Source organism: Zerene cesonia, chromosome 17 (genome assembly GCF_012273895.1).
Source record: "Zerene cesonia ecotype Mississippi chromosome 17, Zerene_cesonia_1.1, whole genome shotgun sequence".
Taxonomy (NCBI): Eukaryota; Metazoa; Arthropoda; class Insecta; order Lepidoptera; family Pieridae; genus Zerene; species Zerene cesonia.
The window spans coordinates 8,621,425-8,639,746 of NC_052118.1; the positions used below are offsets into that span (position 1 = coordinate 8,621,425).

Sequence of the window (18,322 nt, forward strand, 5' to 3'; positions counted from 1 at the left end):
ATAAAAAGGTTGTTTTAGATATTGCAATCCAAAACTTGAGTACAGGGCAGTAGTTTTTAGATACATAATTAATTTAATTTTATGTAGAAAATTTTATGAGTATTATTTGATATTTAATAGAGTACAACTTGCGTTTAAAAGTGAAAAAATGTTACCAATAAACTGTCATTCGCAATGACACTTTGAGGACTGAATTGACAATGTCAATGTCATTTTATGTACCTAGCTGAAGCTTGAAGGCAAGAAAATAAGAAATCTGTCTCGGTCGCCTAGCAACACAATAAAAATAAACAAACTGAAAATGTTAAATCTTTACTTAATGTGAAATAAAAAGGAACATTTTTAATATGTCTGGGCCTAAAGTAATGAGAACAAACATTGTAATTATTAAATAAGCCGCAAAGGAAATTGTACAGTTATTAATTTAAGAATCCTGTTTTTAGCTATTGTATACAATAGAGCAGCCACATGGGTTGGGCGAGCTATATTTCATGTGGCAGAAGGGTGAGGCTGGATCCTTGCTTGCCACCACTGGGACGGATGCCACAGTTGCGATCCACGACCGATCTGGTCAGCTTTTGGAAAGAATTAAATTACCCGGGTAAACAATATTTAATAACTTCTTTGAGATTAGGATTAATATTAAGTAAAAATTAATTCCTTAAAATGTCTCATTAAATTCTTTTATGCCTAACCTAATCTTATCTTTTCCCTCTGATGCTTCAATGATCTTTTTTATATCAATCACATTATATAATCTTTACAGATTATGTGCTGGCATGGAGTGGGACAATGATGGTGATTATCTTGCCATGATAACACCAAACAGCAACTCAGTTTTTCTATGGGAATGCCATGCCAATAAGAAAATAAATATTGACACAGGTCTGAGAGAGCCACCTTCATGTTTGGCTTGGTCTTACGGAGAACCACTATTAGCAGTTGGTACTCAAAAAGGAAATTTAGCACTGTATCATCATCATACCACTAAGTATGTTTGTAAAATTATTTGTTTGCATCTTTAAATTTTGTTATGGCTTGTGACAAATCATTTAAATACCATATCTATAAGCAGTGGTCTGCTGATCAAGTACTTATTCAACAATGTAAAGATTTTTGAAATCAGTCCCATATTTCCTGAGATAAGGGTGATTTAACCTGATTTGAATACAACATACAAAACAAACTCTTCGGGTTTTTATAATTAGTATAGATTAAACATGCCTTAATATTTTAACATATATTGTATATGAAGTATGGAAAAATAACTACACAATTACACAATGTTATGTATAATAGGAATAAAAGCATGATTTATAAAATGCACTAATGTGAACAGTAATGACTGACATCCTATTTGCAGGAGAATACCCATAATAGGGAAGCACAGCAAGAAAATAACATGTGCTGCTTGGAACAGAGACAGTATACTTGTCCTTGGATCAGATGATAAGAGTTTATCAATCAACAACTCGGATGGAGACACCCTCAGGGTAATCACTCTGAGAGACATACCAAATGATCTACAATTTTCAGAGATGAAGACAGATGAAAGAGTTGCTGGCGAAAATACTGTAAGTTTTCTGTTTAAATCGGGTGATTAAAGTGGTATTTATGGCAAAATTATGAGCTATTAATAAATTAAATTATTCAAAAATTAATCTAGCAGTAGTATTTTGATTGTGGTTTTTCTAAAGAGTATATTTGTAATTTCTTATTAAAAACGTTTCAGATAAGTCTCATTGTTGGCAAACGAACACTATACCTGTACAACTTGTTAAATCCTGAAAATCCTATAGAGCTTGCCTTTCAACAGCGATATGGTTCGATTATCTCATACAAGTGGTATGGAGATGGGTATATTCTGATAGGGTTTAGTGCTGGATTTGTGATTGCAATATCCACACACATAAAGGAAGTGGGGGAAGAGTTATTTCAAGTTAAGAATCATAAGGACAGTTTGACGGATGTTGCTATATTCAATGGCCAAGCAGCATCTTGTGGTGATGGGCAGTGAGTTGTTTTCAAATCATATATATTATTTATAAAGCATTTATTAGAGTTACAATATAGTTATAAAGCATTTATTAGTTGGTGAAATGGGCAAACCTATTTTATAGTTCAACCTAATTTGCTATTTGTATTAGATAAAATTTTCTATCACTACATTGAACCCGTCAAATTGAATGTAGGCTAAAGCTAATCTCCGTGTGGAACAATGGAGAAGTCTGCGGCTCGGTGACTCCGTCTGGCGGGGCGGAGCGATGTGCGTGGAGCGCGGACGGGCGCCTGCTCGCCGCAGCGGGTCGAGCGTACTTGAACGTGTACGTGACTGCGCTGCCGCCGCTGTACGCTGCGTACGGAACCCGGGTGCTGACGCTGACCAACCTCGCCGAGGTCACCGTGTATCAGTGTATTGCGGTGGGCGATGAACCGGAACCGGTTAACAGAGGCAAATATATTTGTTGATAGTTTTGGGAATTTCTTTTTGTATGTATGGATGTATCTTAGTGTGTACTTTTATTTATCGAGTTAGATCGTGTTAATTAAATTAATAAAGCAAATGAATTAGATATCCTATTGAAACATGAAAACAAAGTTGTAAGTAACTAAATTTCATCAAACTATCTATATTCAACTGCAATATCGGTCGAAAGTTAGGTGTGGTGAATGAGAGAGAAAAATGTCAATCCATAACGTTCATACTGTTGCATCCCACCAGCGGAACCAGCAGCCCTCGCGACGTACGCGCTGACAGTGGAGCCGACGTGGATCGCGCTGGGCGCGGCGCACGTGTGCTGCGCGAGCGGCGCCCACGCGTGGTTCTACCCGCTGGGCGGCGGCGCGCCGCTGCGCCGCCAGTACCCCGCGCCCGCGGACGCGCTGCGCGTGGCCGGCCGGTACGCCGCCGCGCTCTTCCAGGGGCGGGCCATGCTGCATTCCGTGAGTGTGGCGACGTATAACGTTTAGATTTATGGATTGAAAATTCATTTTATTCTAGGGGGAGGGGTACTTTTTCATATATAATAATGTATTTTTATTAATGTTATAAAGTTCATATAAAAGGTGTTTATGTTTACTTCTTTGCAGATTGAACCACCGGACCCTTCAGAACCAGAGAAAGAAGCTATGTTGTTTCCAGAACCGCACATGGCTAATGCTAAAATAGTCGATATTCATCTCACGAGCGATTTCTTTATTTTTGTTACGGATGTGAGTGAAGTTAAATATTTTAAGTTAACCTTTGTATTTAATGGCTGTTACTTGTAACTTTCAATTGACTCCAAAAAAGAGGATGTTCTCAATTCGATTGTTTTCTATTTTGGTTTTATTTTTGTTGCTGATGCCTCCCGAGTGTTCCCAATAAAAATTGTAGTTTATAGATTAACTATTTAAAGATTAGGTTGTTTTTTTTTATTAAATAAGCTCAATTTATGTATGGGATCATTATTAGCTTTTAATTTTCTGCTCTCATTCTAGTTTGTAACTACGCTATTATCTGTAATGCGCGGACAACTGTAACAGACGAATATGGTATCCAGGAGGGCGACATCGAGTACATCGGGCTGGAAGAGTGGCGGCGCTGCGTGCGCTACAAGCACTCGTGCGGCGTGCTGGCGCTGCACGCCGACATCAGCGGCGCGCGCGCCCTGCTGCTGGACGCGCGGCGCCGCGCGCACGTGTACTGGCCCGCCGCGGGCGAGCTGTGCGCCGTGCCGCCGGTCAGGTGAGCCGCGCGCACGTGTACTGGCCCGCCGCGGGCGAGCTGTGCGCCGTGCCGCCGGTCAGGTGACGAAAAGACAGACAACATTGCATCATGTATATTATACTGACTGTAATTTATTGTATCTACGGTTTTGCACATAGAATAAGCAAAAAGAACGATGTTTTTCTCTTTATTATTTGTTCTTGTGTGTTTTACGTAAAACGCACCCACATCAGCTAGAGCCGTTGTGTGCAGCTGCAAGAGCGTGGTGTGGGACATCTGCCTGTCGGACCGCAACGTGTTCGGCGTGCACACGGGCGCGGCGCTGAGCACGTTCCACTTCGCGCCGCACTCCACGCGCGGCGCGCACGTGCAGCTCGTGGCCAGCACGCCGCTGCAGCCCGACCACGTGCCGCTCATACTCTTCTCCGGCGACGTCTACTGCTATGCGAGCGGTGGCAAGTACGTCGCTTTTATCTTTCACGGATTGTATGCTTAAGTTTTTGTATTAGCTTTGGTGGACGAATTGATCGTATTGAACTGATTAATGTGATCTCTATAGGTGGTAATAAAGATTTGTTGCGGAATCAAAAGATTTCTGAATATATTACGAAATGAATAACAAGGCTAAGTTCTACTTTTTTTAATACCACAGTTCTGTTATTTTCATGTGTCATACAACGTGTGCTTCTCGTTTGAATATTATATATTATAATAGAAATGTATATTCTATCTAATAGGACGCGTATTTCGTAATGACTTTTTTTTCAATTTCAGCGTAATAAAAGTTGCCCTCGACTCGCACAACACGAGCGGGCTGGCGGAGCCGGACACGGAGAAGCGCGTCGCGAACCAAAAGCGGCACATCGGCAAGCTGCTGCTGCTGCGGCGCTTCGCCGAGGCGTGGCTCTTCTGCGACGCGGTGGACGAGCCCGCCGTGTGGCGCGCCCTGGGGGAGGCCGCCATCGCCGACCTCAATGTGGACTTTGGTAGGCCGGCACGTAGACTCTATGGTGCCTGCGCTGGTTCAGAGTGTTCTTTAGTCACAGTTTAACAGAATTATGAAAATAATTTTAATTTGCATATTTTTTCTGAACAATAAAAAACAATAACCGTTTGACGATAATATGTTCTATTTTTGTATTAAGTGCAGTATGTTTTTTTTCAGCAATCAGAGTGTACACAAGACTGAACGATGTAGCTATGGTTTGGGCTCTGGAAGACGCTTCACACGTAGAAGAGTTACCCATTTTGTGGTGTGTTACATTTATTTTGTCACTCAATTATAAATCTCTTTAGGTATTTGTTCCATTGTGTGTAAATTAACTTATATATTATAGTGGGTTACTCTGCGCGTGCCTAGACAAGGGCGACGCCGCGTTGCGCTGGCTGGAGAGCAGCAGCGGTGGCGGGGGAGGGGAAGGTGTCGGGGGCGGGGAGGGCGCCGCGGGGGACGGGGGCGGGGGCGGCGGGGGGAGCGGGGGCGGCGCCGGGAGCGCGGGGGGGCGGTACGCGCTGGAGCTGCAGGCGGCGCGCGGCGAGTGGGCCCGCGCGGCGCAGCTAGCGCGCACGGCGTGCCCCGCCGCTGCGCCCTACCTCACGCTGCACCACGCGGCGCATCTGGACCTCACGTGAGTCGCCTATTGTTACTAAACAGTTAAAAAGCTTTTTCATATTAGTTTTTTTTTTGTTTTTAGGGATCGAAAAATAAGACATACTGATTCGTAAATTGGTTGACTGATAACTGAACTAATTAATACTCATTTCAGAGCTAATTATCACGACGCACTTGCGACTTACGAGAAAAGCATAATAAATGAAAACCTAGATGACGTAAAAGTTAAAGAACACAATGCAAAATGTGAAGCTGGCATCGCTCGGATGTCCATTAGATGTGGTGATATAATGCGCGGTGTCACAACTGCAATGAAATACTCTCATGATGTGAATCTGCTTAAAGATTGCGCTATGTTACTTGAAGAAGAAAAACAGTACAGTCACGCGGCTGCCCTGTATGATCACGCAGGAAATACGGAAAAGGCGGCATCACTGTATATAAAACTTAAATCTTGGTTGAAAGTTGAAGCGCTCATACCTAAAATCAATTCGCCGAGCATTCACTTGCAATATGCCAGAGCTAAGGAAGCAGAAGGACGATACGCCGATGCTCTCAAATCTTATTTGAAAGCCCAAGACTATGAATCAGCTATACGTCTCAATTTAGACAAGCTTGACGATATAGACGAAGCTGTTAGTTTGGTTCAAGAATCTAAATCAATTCAGGGAGCCAAAATGGTTGCAAATTATTTCCAAAACAGCGATGATCCCACATCGGCAATAAAATTCCTGGTCATGTCTTTATGTTATGACGAAGCATTTCAATTGGCTAGAAAAAATGGAAAATTGCAATTATATGGAGAAATTTTAATCCAGACATCGCAAGCGAGACCTGAGGATTTCAAAAGCCTAGCCATACATTTCGAAGGGGAGAAGAATCACCTGTTGGCTGGGAAGTTCTATTTCCATGCCGGAGAATACAACAAAGCGATGTCTCATTTATTGAAAGTTGGTGGCTCTGAAGACGAGGAAAATGAAGCTATTACAATTGCTATCGATACAGCTGCAGCAAGTGATGACGAAAGACTGACAAGAAGGTAATGTTTCGCATATATTTTCATTAAGCTCTCGTGAGAGTTAGATGTGATGTAATTACGGATGGAAATTTACAGGTTGATCGAATTTCTGCTAGGAGAGACAGATGGCAATCCGCGAGATCCACGACATTTGTTCCGTTTGTATATGGCTAAGAAACAATTTACGGAAGCGGCTAAAACTGCTGTGAGTATCGTTATAAGTCAAAATAAGATAATACTTTTTTATTCACTTATTAAAGACCAGCAGTCCGCCCCAGCTTCGGCCGTGAAATGTGTATATCGGTTCATCTACATATCCAGCTATGAAAGAATTTTGCAATTGGTCTAGTAGTTCCTAGCATCATCTTTTATGAATAAAAAAAGTCTATATTAGTTTAGCAAATAAATTTCTCGTTGATTTGAATTTTCGCAAAAATCGGCTGTTATTTGTGTTTTATGATATTCTTAGGCTTCAGTGCGAAACGATATTCGTTAAATTTTATGGTTGGTTTATTGGTTATAATAAAATGTATAGGTTATGTATATTTTAGCAATTTAATAATTTAAGTGTTAGACTATCAATTTTAATATAGTATTTCTAATTTAAAATGCAATAATCTTTACGATTAAACTATTTCAGCTTTCTGTGAAGCTTTGTTAACAATAACAATCCTAGTAATGTTTTCTTGTTGGTCCTTCGAGCCGGATTTGATACTGTCGGTTAGCAAAAAATATTATCGGTTTATATAGTCTGTTGGATGAATAACTGTCAGTTAAGATACAGATGGTGGTTTCGCTCGCATGTGCGCAGGTGATAATCACGGCGGGCTCGTGCGAGGCGGGGCGCTACCGCGAGGCGCGCGCGGTGGCGCGCGGGCTGGCCGGCGCCCTGCGCGCGCGCGCCCTGCCCGCGCCCCGCGACCTGCGCCGCGCCCTCGCCCTGCTGCACTCCTACATACTGGTAACGTGATCGAGAGCCGGTGCCGCCGTCTATTATCTATGTGTGACCCTCGCCAGTCAACGAAGTTCCTTTCTCGAACGTCACAGATAATCAAAAACCCTTTGATTCTTCGTGTAGCTTGACACTTATTAAAGACGCAGATATTAAATATTAAGATATTATAAAAAGGTACTCTTTATATATAACTCTTGTGACCTAATGTTTACCGGTGATTAACAGACATGCATTTGTTAAGTCAATAAAACATATGAGATGTTGATTGGTTTGATTTGTCGATGGGATGTACAAATTCCATACTAACGCTAATCTAGATATACTTGCTTTAATTAAAAAATCGAGTATCACAACCGACAGTTGGATGTGCAGTACGCAACTGCGCATCAGGTCGTATAAAAAAAGAGAGTCGATATATAAGGCAGAGTGGAAATCACAACAATTTGTTAATGAGTCTTACACGCTCATAAAAATTAATTGATAGGTACGAACACACGTGAGGAGAGGGCGTCACGACTTGGCCGCTAGGCTGCTGTTGCGGATTGCTGCTGAAGTTTCCTTTTTCCCCACGCAACAACGTAAGCATATATCTTTTGATATTATAAAAAAATGGTTGCCTGTAAAGTCGGTTTTACAGGCGAAGATTTTACGTGACAACGTCTTTTTCTCGGTAGAATATTTATTGATATGAATATTATTAAATTGCACAATAGGAACAAGGAATTGAATGAAAATAAGAATTGCACAAATTTCAACTATAGAAAATATAGTTTGTTTACTAAAAAGACAGAGACAGAGACACAAGCACGCACCGATTCAATGCGCCTAATTCTCTAGTGCTGCGCGCGCGGCGGACCGATCATAGTTCGGTGACTCATCGTAACGTTACCGGGCGTTACACTTTTTCATGAGTGACTCCGAGCCGCAACCTAATTTAAGACGTTGTCACGTCAAAATAATTTATTTTCCTTTATATTTGTATTTTACTTTTTCAATCAGTTCTATCTATAGAGTAACTTGGTATCTGTTTGCAGACCAAGTCTCAATCTTAACATCGACGGTGATCGAGTGCGTGCGCGCCGGCCTCAAGGCGGACGCGCACCACTGGGCGCGCGTGCTCATGCAGCCGCAATACAGGGATCAGGTGATATGTTCTAAATATTTTTGTATGTACCATGTTCTTGTATTTTTCTTTAGTAGAAAGACGTTTTTGTCGTGAATTACGGAAGAGTTTCAACAAATTTATAATGCTGTTATATTTTTAGTGCGACATTTTAGGGTGTTTGCGTTGTGTGGAGTTCGAGAGTGTTTTCGTTAGCCTAATTGTATTCCGTTAACCGTTATTTTTAAAGAATAACTGTTAATTCAATAAAATAAAAATTCTACTTCGTTATTATATGTATTTAAATCTAGGTACCGTCACTATTACCATTGTTGCAAAGTATAAGAAAGAAAGCAAACTATTAAAAATTCAATTTCCACCCCCCAGATAGACCCCAAGTACTCCAAGAAGATCGAATGGGTGGTCCGGCACCCGCCGCGCGCGGGGGCGCCGGGTGCGCCGCTGGTGCCGCACGTGCCGCTGGAGCCGCACGCGCCGCCGTGCCCGCAGTGCGGCGCGCCGCTGGCGGCCGCCGAGCTGCACTGCGCGCGCTGCGAGGCGGACGTGCCCTTCTGCTTGGCGACCGTGCGTAGCGACTTCCTTTTTTAAATTTGTTTTTTTTTATGTGTGGTCGGAGCTTAGTTCTTGATCGCAATTTCCAGTTTTAGTTTTTTTGTAAACGGCCAGGGTTTAGTTAGTGATTTGAATTTGATTTTTTTTTCTGTAACCGTAACAAAACGGTTAACGGTTTGTTTTATTGTGAGACGGAGATAGCGGCGGTTTATTTTTGGGTTTTTAATGGCACGTTCTAAGACACTGTCGTTGTTGCGTGTTGTTTTATTACTTATTAAGTTGATAACGTAGAATGTTAGAACGTTTAGGTATGAATATCATGAATGACGTTAATATAAAATAGTATTAGTAGTGTTACATTAATTAATTTACCTTTAATGACAGGGTCTTCACATTGTCAAAGATGATCTCACAGCATGTCCGGAATGCGACTTTCCAGCTATCTTAAGTGAATTCACTGAGTAAGTAGTACAATTACTATGGTTTTTTATTTAAATATCAACCAGGAAATTGTTATCCTTGTATTTAAAATATTTTCATTAGAGGCATATTTTGTTGTCCTATAATACTAAAAAGTCATTCGAAGAATTTTTTCTTTTTTTTTTTTTGTTAAATTGTTATTCAAAAATAGTAATGTGACACTATTTTGATATCGCTAGTCAATTTGCGGGCTGTTACATATTATTTCTCATTTTCAGAATCCTGCGTGAAGAAGGCAAGTGCCCGATGTGCGAAGAGACCGTGGATTATCGGCGTTTGGTGAAAATTGATGACGTCACTCTTTATTTAGATCTTAATACTGGAGAATAGAATACTATATGAGAGACGTTAGAATTAAGCAGACTCCATAAAATTATTTTCGTACCAACTGTAGGATGCTAGTTTATTTCCTTTATCGGGAAATATAAGACAAAGTAAATGTAACTTTCGAGTTAGTTATTTCTATATTTTATCTTTAGAAACACCGCCGAAACTTTTAAAATATGCATACTATGGCACACTTTAATATTAAGGTGAATTGCTTTGAGAAAAGCATTGACATTGACAGTCATACTAAAAACAACTTGACTCAAAATCAAAACTTCCGAAGCAAATCTCTGCCTATGCGTGTATTAAGGAGACTTCTAATGAGCGATACAATCCAATATACTTTCAACATTACTGCCCCGAAATAAGGTTTTAATTTCAATGCATTTTTTAAACAACGACTCGGCTAGTGGAGTATTTTTTTATTTCCTTTTTATAGGTGACAGTGAGTCTAATAGGTTAATAGAGTCAAAAACATCATGTATGAATGAAAAATCGACGTATAAATACGACTGTGTTAAAGAAAGTATTAAAATAGTTCTAATAAATGGTATGAAGGTACTGTGATCTTACATCCGTCCAATTTTAGCCTCAATTTTGTCGTTGAGGCTCTAAATTTTTACATTCCGTAAGATTTTAGAATTGTCAGTTAATTAGTGTAAGCTTTATTTTGTACTAAATGAAATTTTGAAATTAATGATTGTTTTATTTTGTATCGGTTAAGAGGGTGTAATTTTGTGAAATTATCTTTGTATGAAAATGGTAATTCTGAGCCGTTTCCATATTCTACTTTATACTGACAGTGTGAAAGTGTGTGTCTTTGTGGCTGTGCGTGTGTGTAAGTGCGTGAGCATTTTTCTTATTTATCCACGATAAACTGCCGGATTGGATTTTGATGAATTCTAGTATATGCACAGGGTATAATATGGTTAAAGCAGTGGTGGCTCAGTGGTGAGAAGCTCGGACTTCAAAATCGAGACCGGGCGAGCGGGCAGGAAATATATTGATTTTTCAATTTATCTGCACATGTGGTTAACATCACCACTGCTTAAAACGGCGAAGGAAAACATCGTGAGGAAACTGGCATATCCGAGAATTAAAAGTTCGACGACATGTGACATCTGCCAACCCGCACAGGCCTTTAAATTTCGTTTACACTCTCATAGCTGAGTACTGCGGATAATACAAACGGCGAAATTACATGAAAAATAAAACACAAAAATAGTGATGAAACATTTATTTTCATTTGAAAGTATACCAAGTTGTAGTTACACGTCCGTTACTGAGATTCAAATGAAATAAAAACAATTGGTAAATATTATACAAAACAACGGCTGGCCCGCCATTCGGCAAAACTTAATAATAATGGAATGATAACATAACAATCACATTTTAAATCAAATACAAACAATAATAATTGATTATAATAAACAATTTTTTCGAAATTATTTCTAATACAATTATATTCATAAAATCGTATTATACAGATTTTTTAATGTAATTTAACTGATTATAAACGTAAAATAACATGGAATAGCAGGTCTGCCGTTCGTCACTCCTTTTACTCTATAATCATCAAATATTGCCCTAATATAATTACCACTACCTATCTATGCCTTAAGTAGACAATATATTTATACAACTTAAATTAATGACAAGAAGATTAACTCAATAATACACCAATAATAAAACATAATTGTGCTAATACAATAGGGTTCCACGACCCGCTAATTTTCAAACGACTCGTGCTTAGCTTTATAAAGTTGTGTACAGATAACGTAAGCTCCAAACGATCTAAGGAAAATCATTTCGCGGCATCAATTCCCGTTTGTGTGTGATACAAAAGTCAATAGTTTTTATAAAAACCTTTTGTTTATCTGTACCCAACTCTATGCTTCAGTCACACCGCAATTCCCCACATTTTAACGAACAAAATCATATAACTTTGCACACATTTAAAACTGAAAATTATATTCAAATGCTAAAAAATATAAAATAGTCGTATCGATAGGCTGGTAGCGAGAATGGCTTCACCAAATCAATTTGCTAAATTACGAATTTGGTATACGCTTCTCAAGATTGAAATTGCACCTAAGACATGTGTAACAGTTTTGTAAATTTTCGTTGCGAAAATTGACTCAACACGTTAACGTAGACGATCTAAAAATGCAGTCTAACTCGTTTTAATACTCATATAAAAACTAATATCGACGGTCTAAAGATTTCGTTGGCCTACATCTATATGCTCGAGCGATTCTCTGCGGCGGTCGAAAGCAACGGTACGTAGTTAAATATAAAATGTATAATACAATGGAACGGATGAAGCATCGGAATATAAATGCGCAAACGCTCGCGGAACATTCCACGTTCCGCGCCGTTCCAGCGGAACGCGCCCGAATCTAACGCAATAGGACTCTTTTAATATATCATCGTGCTTATATTCTCAATTTCAATATATTTTGATGGCCGGATACTTTTTGTCTGTCTTTCGTCCGCTCTCGACTGATAGCGTAGCTCTCGTTCAATATTTACAAATATATATAAAAATATTTAAAACATCAAAGACGCGATGGCACACGGTTGTAGTAGAAATTAAAATATACATTTATTGTTTTTATAACGAACATAAATAAGGGAAGGCCGCTCGCTGCTCGCTCGCTGCGGCCGGAACCGGCGCGACCACTACAATACGATACGAGGGAATGTATAAAAATTACTTTCGACTATATCAATGTTAACTCCTCAACAATAAATACTATAAATCTTTGGTTTCATTTAGTCATTTGATTACAAAAAAGTATCGCTTTACCGTTCGCGGGACGAGCTAGGGCCTAGGTCCCGCGCACTGACGACTAATCTAGTTCATAAGAACGACACCTATCAAACGTAGCTCACGTATTCATAAAATCAGTGCATATTATGTAAAATTGTGAAAAATCGACAGCGACCTGCGAGGGACGCTTAAAGTTTGGCACCGGAAGGTTGGAGACAGGAGACGCTTGCGCTAGTGTTGGGGAAAACGGGTTTTTGGAAAGATCTTCAGATTACAACTTCAAAAACTCAAGTTCCCCAACACTGGCTGGAGACATTCAATAGTTCAATCGTTCTAAATTTTCTATATAAAATCTACGTTCATCGAATCATCAAATGTCTCACGCGCCGGACACTCGGCTCTTATAGCTTTGATGGATTTATTTACTCATGTCTGAGTATGTCGAAATATTTTACATCGCTTAGATGTATACATTCGCCTTTTCGTTTTTATATCTTGTACATAGGAATATTTGAATCAGTGGCGAAATTGTCATTTTGGTGGTTATTGAAATGGATTTCACATAACGATTTTAGAATATACTATAATACTATAGTCTAAATAATATAGATTGTTCATTACCGTGTTTTTGTACAATTTTGTGCATGAATATATACGTCAAACAGTACGGTGAATATTGAATGTCTTTTGCTTTCATTTGAATTATTATATTATAAGCAAAAAAAATCTAGTATGTATTGATGTTATCAAACATGATAAGATGTCAACACACGTAAATAGTATATTCTAGAATCAGCAGCGGAGCGTCGCTTAGAGCGGGGCGGGGCGCGAGAGGGGGGAGACGGGCGCGAGGGGGGAGAGCGGCGCCAGCTTGGGCAGCGCGGCGACGACGCGCACGCGGTCGCTGAACTGCGGCGGCGGCGCCAGCAGCGGCAGCGCGGCGTCGGGCGCGGCGGCGGGCGCGGAGGCGGAGGCGGGCGCGGGCGCGGGCTCCTCGGGCGGCGGCGGCAGGTCGGCCAGCGACACGGCGGCGCGGCGGCGGCCGGGCGCGCGCGCCACGTCCACGCCCAGGCGCTCGGCGGCGGAGCGGCCGCGCGCGGCGCCGCGCAGCACGGCGGCCGCGGCGCGCTTGCGCGTGAGCGAGTTGTGGCGCTGCATGGGCGGCGGCGCCAGGCTCTCGGACGAGCTGTGCACGGGCTCGGTGCTGATCACGTCGTTGGACGACTTCACGGTGACGGAGCTGCAGAAGGACACCTTGTCGCGGCGCGCGGGCCGCGCCTGCGCCTCCTGGTCGGACGACACGCCGGACGACGAGTTGTCGCCGTCGTCCCGCTCGCCGCCGAGCTCGTCGCCGCACGACTTGGACGACTTGAGCCGCGTGCGGATCTTCTGGATCTCGTCCACCGAGAACGAGTGCTGCATCGTGCCGGAGCTCGAGCTGCTGCCGCTGGAACGGGGAGCGCGTCTTATTACTGATACGGGTGTCATTTTTTCTTAAAGCAAACAGATATCGACGCGCAGACGAAACGTACGTTACCCCGTTATATAAGTATCACACATAAATAAAATATATAAATAAACACGACAATAGTAACGCACACAATGAACAGTTTAATAATAATTTGTACTTTGTTTCACAGTAACACATAAGCAACCCCCAATATCAAAATAAACTCGCAGTAAAATACCTTTATCGATATTTGAACGAAATATAATTATAAATAATTGTAAATCTCCTCGTCAGTTTCGATACAAATTGAAGCATACAAGGGCATCCTGGAAAAATTTATATAAACTCTGTAAATAAATTCCCAAACAATATATATAAAACCTTCTCAAGAACACAAATTTACTTCTTACCTAGTGTTGCTGTTGGCGCTAGTTTCCGCGACGGCAGTTAGTTCGATTTTGTTTTTATGTTCATCTTCATCCGACTCCGACATGCTGTAGTCTGGCTCCGGGATAGGAGGCGCAGGTGTCGAATTCTGAAAACAAACATTTCTTCTTTGAAGTATATATATATAACTAGCGGTCCGCCCCATCTTCGCCCGTGGTACATAATATATAGCCTATAGCCTTCCTCAATAAATGGACTATCTAACACTCGAAGAATTTTTCAAATCGGACCAGTAGTTCCCGAGATTAGTGCGTTTAAACTAACGAACTCTTCAGCTTTATAATATATGTATAGATAAGAATATTTTCTCTTTTATTCGAATCTTATAAAGTACATAATAATTATTAATTATTATTAATACTATGTAACAAACGCATATAATCTTTACCTTTACCTTTTAAAAGCTATGCTAGGCATATTTTATCATCATTAGAAAAAATAATTTAATCATACCTGTCTCGCAAATGTCTTGTGTATGGCGATAGGCTGCGCGTACTGGTGCGAGCTGTCCGCCGACAGCGTGCGCGACCACCCGCGCCCGCGCACGCTCTGCTGGAAATTGCAACGTGTGCGGTTGACATAGGGTTGCTTTTTCACTGTCTACAGTCAAAAACAACCCATTTCCCTATATTATATATATGGGGAATGTATAATGGGAGAAAGTTACATTTTGTTTGGGATGTGTAAGAATTTCAAACTGTGTTAGGTTTCATTCTAGGACAGTCTATTGGAATAGTTATACTACATAACTCATCCACATCAAAATCGACCCGATTGGGGTCGATTTTGACCTACTTGTAAGGGACAGATTTAATTCAAACTTTGTACAGTTATCAATAATTGCAACAGATTAACTTATTATATTGGATGAGGATCGTCAAAATAAAAAAAATCTGAGCGATGAATAAAACCAAATGAGTAAATTTAGTTGATTGTATTATTAAAGCGTATTTTTAGGTTTTTAAACTATATATAATTCTTAAATGGTTTTCTTACGTGTATAGAATTAGGGAAAAAATCTTGTATAAAGTACGGAATAATAACGTGTATTCTGAAATATATTCTGGTTGTATTAAAATTGATTACAAATTTATTATCACTATTGGTGATGATATACGTAGCGTAGTTAGGTCGGGGGGAGCGGCGTGCCGGCCTGCGGCCTGCAAATTACGCAGTGAATAATAAAACATATTTTGTAAATATTTTAACTATTTCATATTTTTAACACAGCTATAAATTCGGGTCGATTGAACAGAGTCTTTCACGGACACGGATTGCACGGAATTTTTTATTACTTCTTTGAATTATCCTATATCTTTAAACGAGCAATTCTTGTATATATATATATATATAATTGGAATCTCGGAATCGGCTCCAACGATTTTCATGAAATTTAGTATATAGAGGGTTTCGGGGGCGATAAATCGATCTAGCTAGGAATCTTTTAGAAAATGTCGTATTCGTGTTTTATTCGTGTTTTTTTTCCTGACATCTATTGGTGAATAATAATACTATTTTGCTTCGTAGATAGCTGGACAACTGAAATAACACACACATAGGCACTTTTTATACCGATATTCCTACGGGATACGGACTTACGCGGTTTCAACCGCGGGTCACAGCTAGTATTTTTTTAAATGACAACACCGTCTATGCTGACTTATAGGGATTCCCCGTATTTTACATATTAAGGCGGCAAATTTATCTTCCACCCCGGGCAGTCAATGCCCATGCTACGCCAGTGTGTGCAAATGTGCGTGTACACACGCGTAGACGTGTGCGTGTGTGCGTGTGTGCGTGCTCGCGCTCACCTCCGGGTGTCGGTAGGCGACGGGCGCGAGGTCCTGCGGCGCGGCGTACAGCTTGGCGGGCGCGGCCGGCCGGAACGTGGACGTGACCGCGCCGGCGCTCTGCGGCTGCGGCGCCGGGCCCGCGGGCGGCGGCGGCGGCGGGACTGCGCCCTCTTGGGGTTAAGTGTATATGTCAATATTAATATAACACACGAGTTAGAAAATTCCTAAATTTTTCGAACTGCACATTGAAAAAATAAATAGTGCTTTTCAACCGTATTTTTGTATCTTAGTTAGATCTTTTGTTGTTGAATAACAAACAATGTGTGCAACATTTATGTGATTGTCTCTTTGAATTATTAACTATGTATTTTTTTATTGTCTTAGTATTATCGTCGTGTTCGTTTGAAATTTTGTCAGAAGCTTGTTTAGTTTAACCCGCGTAAACGACTTTTTTCAATCCCAATGTTGCCGTGGGAATATTACAATTAAAGGTGTTATTTCTTTTTACACCACTATTTACCAGTGAAAATAAAAGCAAAGTTTAGTCGTTCCAGAGATTAGTCGCCAAATAGAGACCCGGACGAAAATTGTCATGAAATTTGTATCGATATATGTACCGTATATTACACCCATATGTATAAAGTAAAAAGTTGTTACTTTATTATAACATTAACATCACCTGCTGAGATTCATGACTTAAAAAATTGTATTTATTGTTGAAGTATATGAAGTATATTGGGAGAAGTGGTAGTAGCAGTAGCATTAGAGAGCATTACCGTGGTGCAGGTCGAGGCTGGAGCGCGTGCGCGCGGGCGCGGCGGCGAGCGCGGCCGCCAGGTCGGGCGTGGAGTGGAACTCGCGCCGCAGCGCGCCCCCGCCCGCGCCCCCGCTCGCGCCCCCGCCCGCGCCCCCGCCGCCCTCCGCCGCGCCCTCGCCCGTGCTGTTGCTCGCCGACTTGCTCCACATCTGCAACCGGTGGTTATAGATTATATTATGTTAATTAAATTATTCGTCAAAAAAACTATGGAATAACTGTGTATTTTGCTGTTTGTCGAGTTAGGTTAGGTTAGGTTAGCCAACCATATACTCGTAATATGGTAAAGATTTTATAGGGATCGCATAATGTGTGTTAATCTTATACATAAACGCCTATAAACGACATATTAAATTCTGCTGGTTGTTACGTATACATTTTATACGCATGTTTGTTGCGTGTGTTTATGTTTTTTACGTGTGTGTGTGTGTGTGTGTGTTTGTTTGCGTGTGTGTGTGTGCGTGTGCGTGTGCGTGTGCGTGTGCGTGTGCGTGCGGCACCTTGGCGCGCGCGCGCTTCATGTCGGCGACGGAGGCGTAGACGCGCGTGGCGAGGCGCGCGGGCGAGGCGGCGGGCGACGAGCCGCCCTCCTGGAAGGCGCTGCGCGTCATCATGCCGCCGCTGCCGCCGCTGGAAAATTAACATATCCGTTTAGCTTGCATTTTCTTCATGCTAGTATTTTGTATTTATAATTTTTACAAATTAGTTCATTGCCGATCATTAAGAGCATCGCGCATGACTCATTCATACATAGGTAAAGTTTTTAACTCAGTTTTTCTATTTTTCGTTAATATATTTATCATACATACTTGTACGGACAGCTCGCACAGTTAGGATCGTCAAGAATGTTTTAATCCAAATAGCAATTTGGAATTCAAACTTAACTAACGCTTGGTTCTTCAGTAAACAAAATAAAGAAGTTTAAAATTAAGATCCCAATGTAAGGTCAACATACGAGGCGTCAGCGTCAGCCTGTCGCTGGAACAGCTCCTCCAGTTCAGCCGCCGTGATGCGAGACGACGCTGGCCGCTGCCGGATGCTCGCTGTGCGAGGGGCCACTGGCGTGCCCAGACATGGTGTGCCGTCTGGAATTTTATAATTTATGTTTAATATAAATAACAAAAAGGATGCCACATAATCAGTGAGAGTGTTTCAAGATAATTTATCATTCCTAAATAATATTAATGTAAAATTGATTTTACGACTGAGGACACGACACGAAAAATTTATGGAATATTCCTGCACTTAGGGGATGTTAAAAAGTTAACC

General features: G+C 41.1%; 2 protein-coding genes across 11 annotated transcripts in view; one reads left to right on the plus strand and one right to left on the minus strand.

Moving 5' to 3' along the window:
• The first annotated feature begins 225 nt into the window (after positions 1 to 225).
• LOC119833640 (WD repeat-containing protein 19) lies at positions 226 to 10,473 on the plus strand. The gene is made up of 22 exons (XM_038357737.1): positions 226 to 362; positions 444 to 601; positions 767 to 991; positions 1,364 to 1,574; positions 1,733 to 2,013; positions 2,193 to 2,452; positions 2,723 to 2,943; positions 3,091 to 3,213; positions 3,543 to 3,727; positions 3,962 to 4,168; positions 4,484 to 4,695; positions 4,875 to 4,962; positions 5,047 to 5,101; positions 5,198 to 5,337; positions 5,476 to 6,360; positions 6,436 to 6,544; positions 7,151 to 7,300; positions 7,779 to 7,872; positions 8,329 to 8,438; positions 8,784 to 8,981; positions 9,354 to 9,430; positions 9,668 to 10,473. The coding sequence occupies exons 1-22, from the start codon at positions 348 to 350 to the stop codon at positions 9,777 to 9,779; spliced, it is 4,116 nt and encodes a 1,371-aa protein (XP_038213665.1). The 5' UTR covers positions 226 to 347; the 3' UTR covers positions 9,780 to 10,473.
• A 525-nt stretch (positions 10,474 to 10,998) lies between these two features.
• The window catches only part of LOC119833694 (SH3 and multiple ankyrin repeat domains protein 3), a 159,081-nt gene continuing 151,757 nt past the window's right edge, over positions 10,999 to 18,322 (minus strand). For 9 of the 10 annotated variants that reach the window (XM_038357837.1, XM_038357835.1, XM_038357834.1 and 6 more), the window contains 7 exons: positions 18,009 to 18,138; positions 17,554 to 17,683; positions 17,016 to 17,205; positions 16,258 to 16,409; positions 14,900 to 14,998; positions 14,410 to 14,534; positions 10,999 to 13,996 (listed from right to left, as the gene is read on the minus strand). In XM_038357837.1, coding sequence (XP_038213765.1) covers positions 13,360 to 13,996; positions 14,410 to 14,534; positions 14,900 to 14,998; positions 16,258 to 16,409; positions 17,016 to 17,205; positions 17,554 to 17,683; positions 18,009 to 18,138 — 1,463 coding nt within the window. In that variant the 3' untranslated portion in view covers positions 10,999 to 13,359. The remainder of the gene's footprint in view (positions 13,997 to 14,409; positions 14,535 to 14,899; positions 14,999 to 16,257; positions 16,410 to 17,015; positions 17,206 to 17,553; positions 17,684 to 18,008; positions 18,139 to 18,322) is intronic. The other variant, XM_038357838.1, reaches the window with a different exon arrangement.

Excerpts from the sequence above, each read along its gene's own strand:
- LOC119833640 (XM_038357737.1), top strand. Across the intron at positions 2,014-2,192 it reads GCATCTTGTGGTGATGGGCA|GCTAAAGCTAATCTCCGTGT; the intron begins GTGAGTTGTTTT and ends AATTGAATGTAG. Across the intron at positions 2,944-3,090 it reads GGCGGGCCATGCTGCATTCC|ATTGAACCACCGGACCCTTC; the intron begins GTGAGTGTGGCG and ends ACTTCTTTGCAG.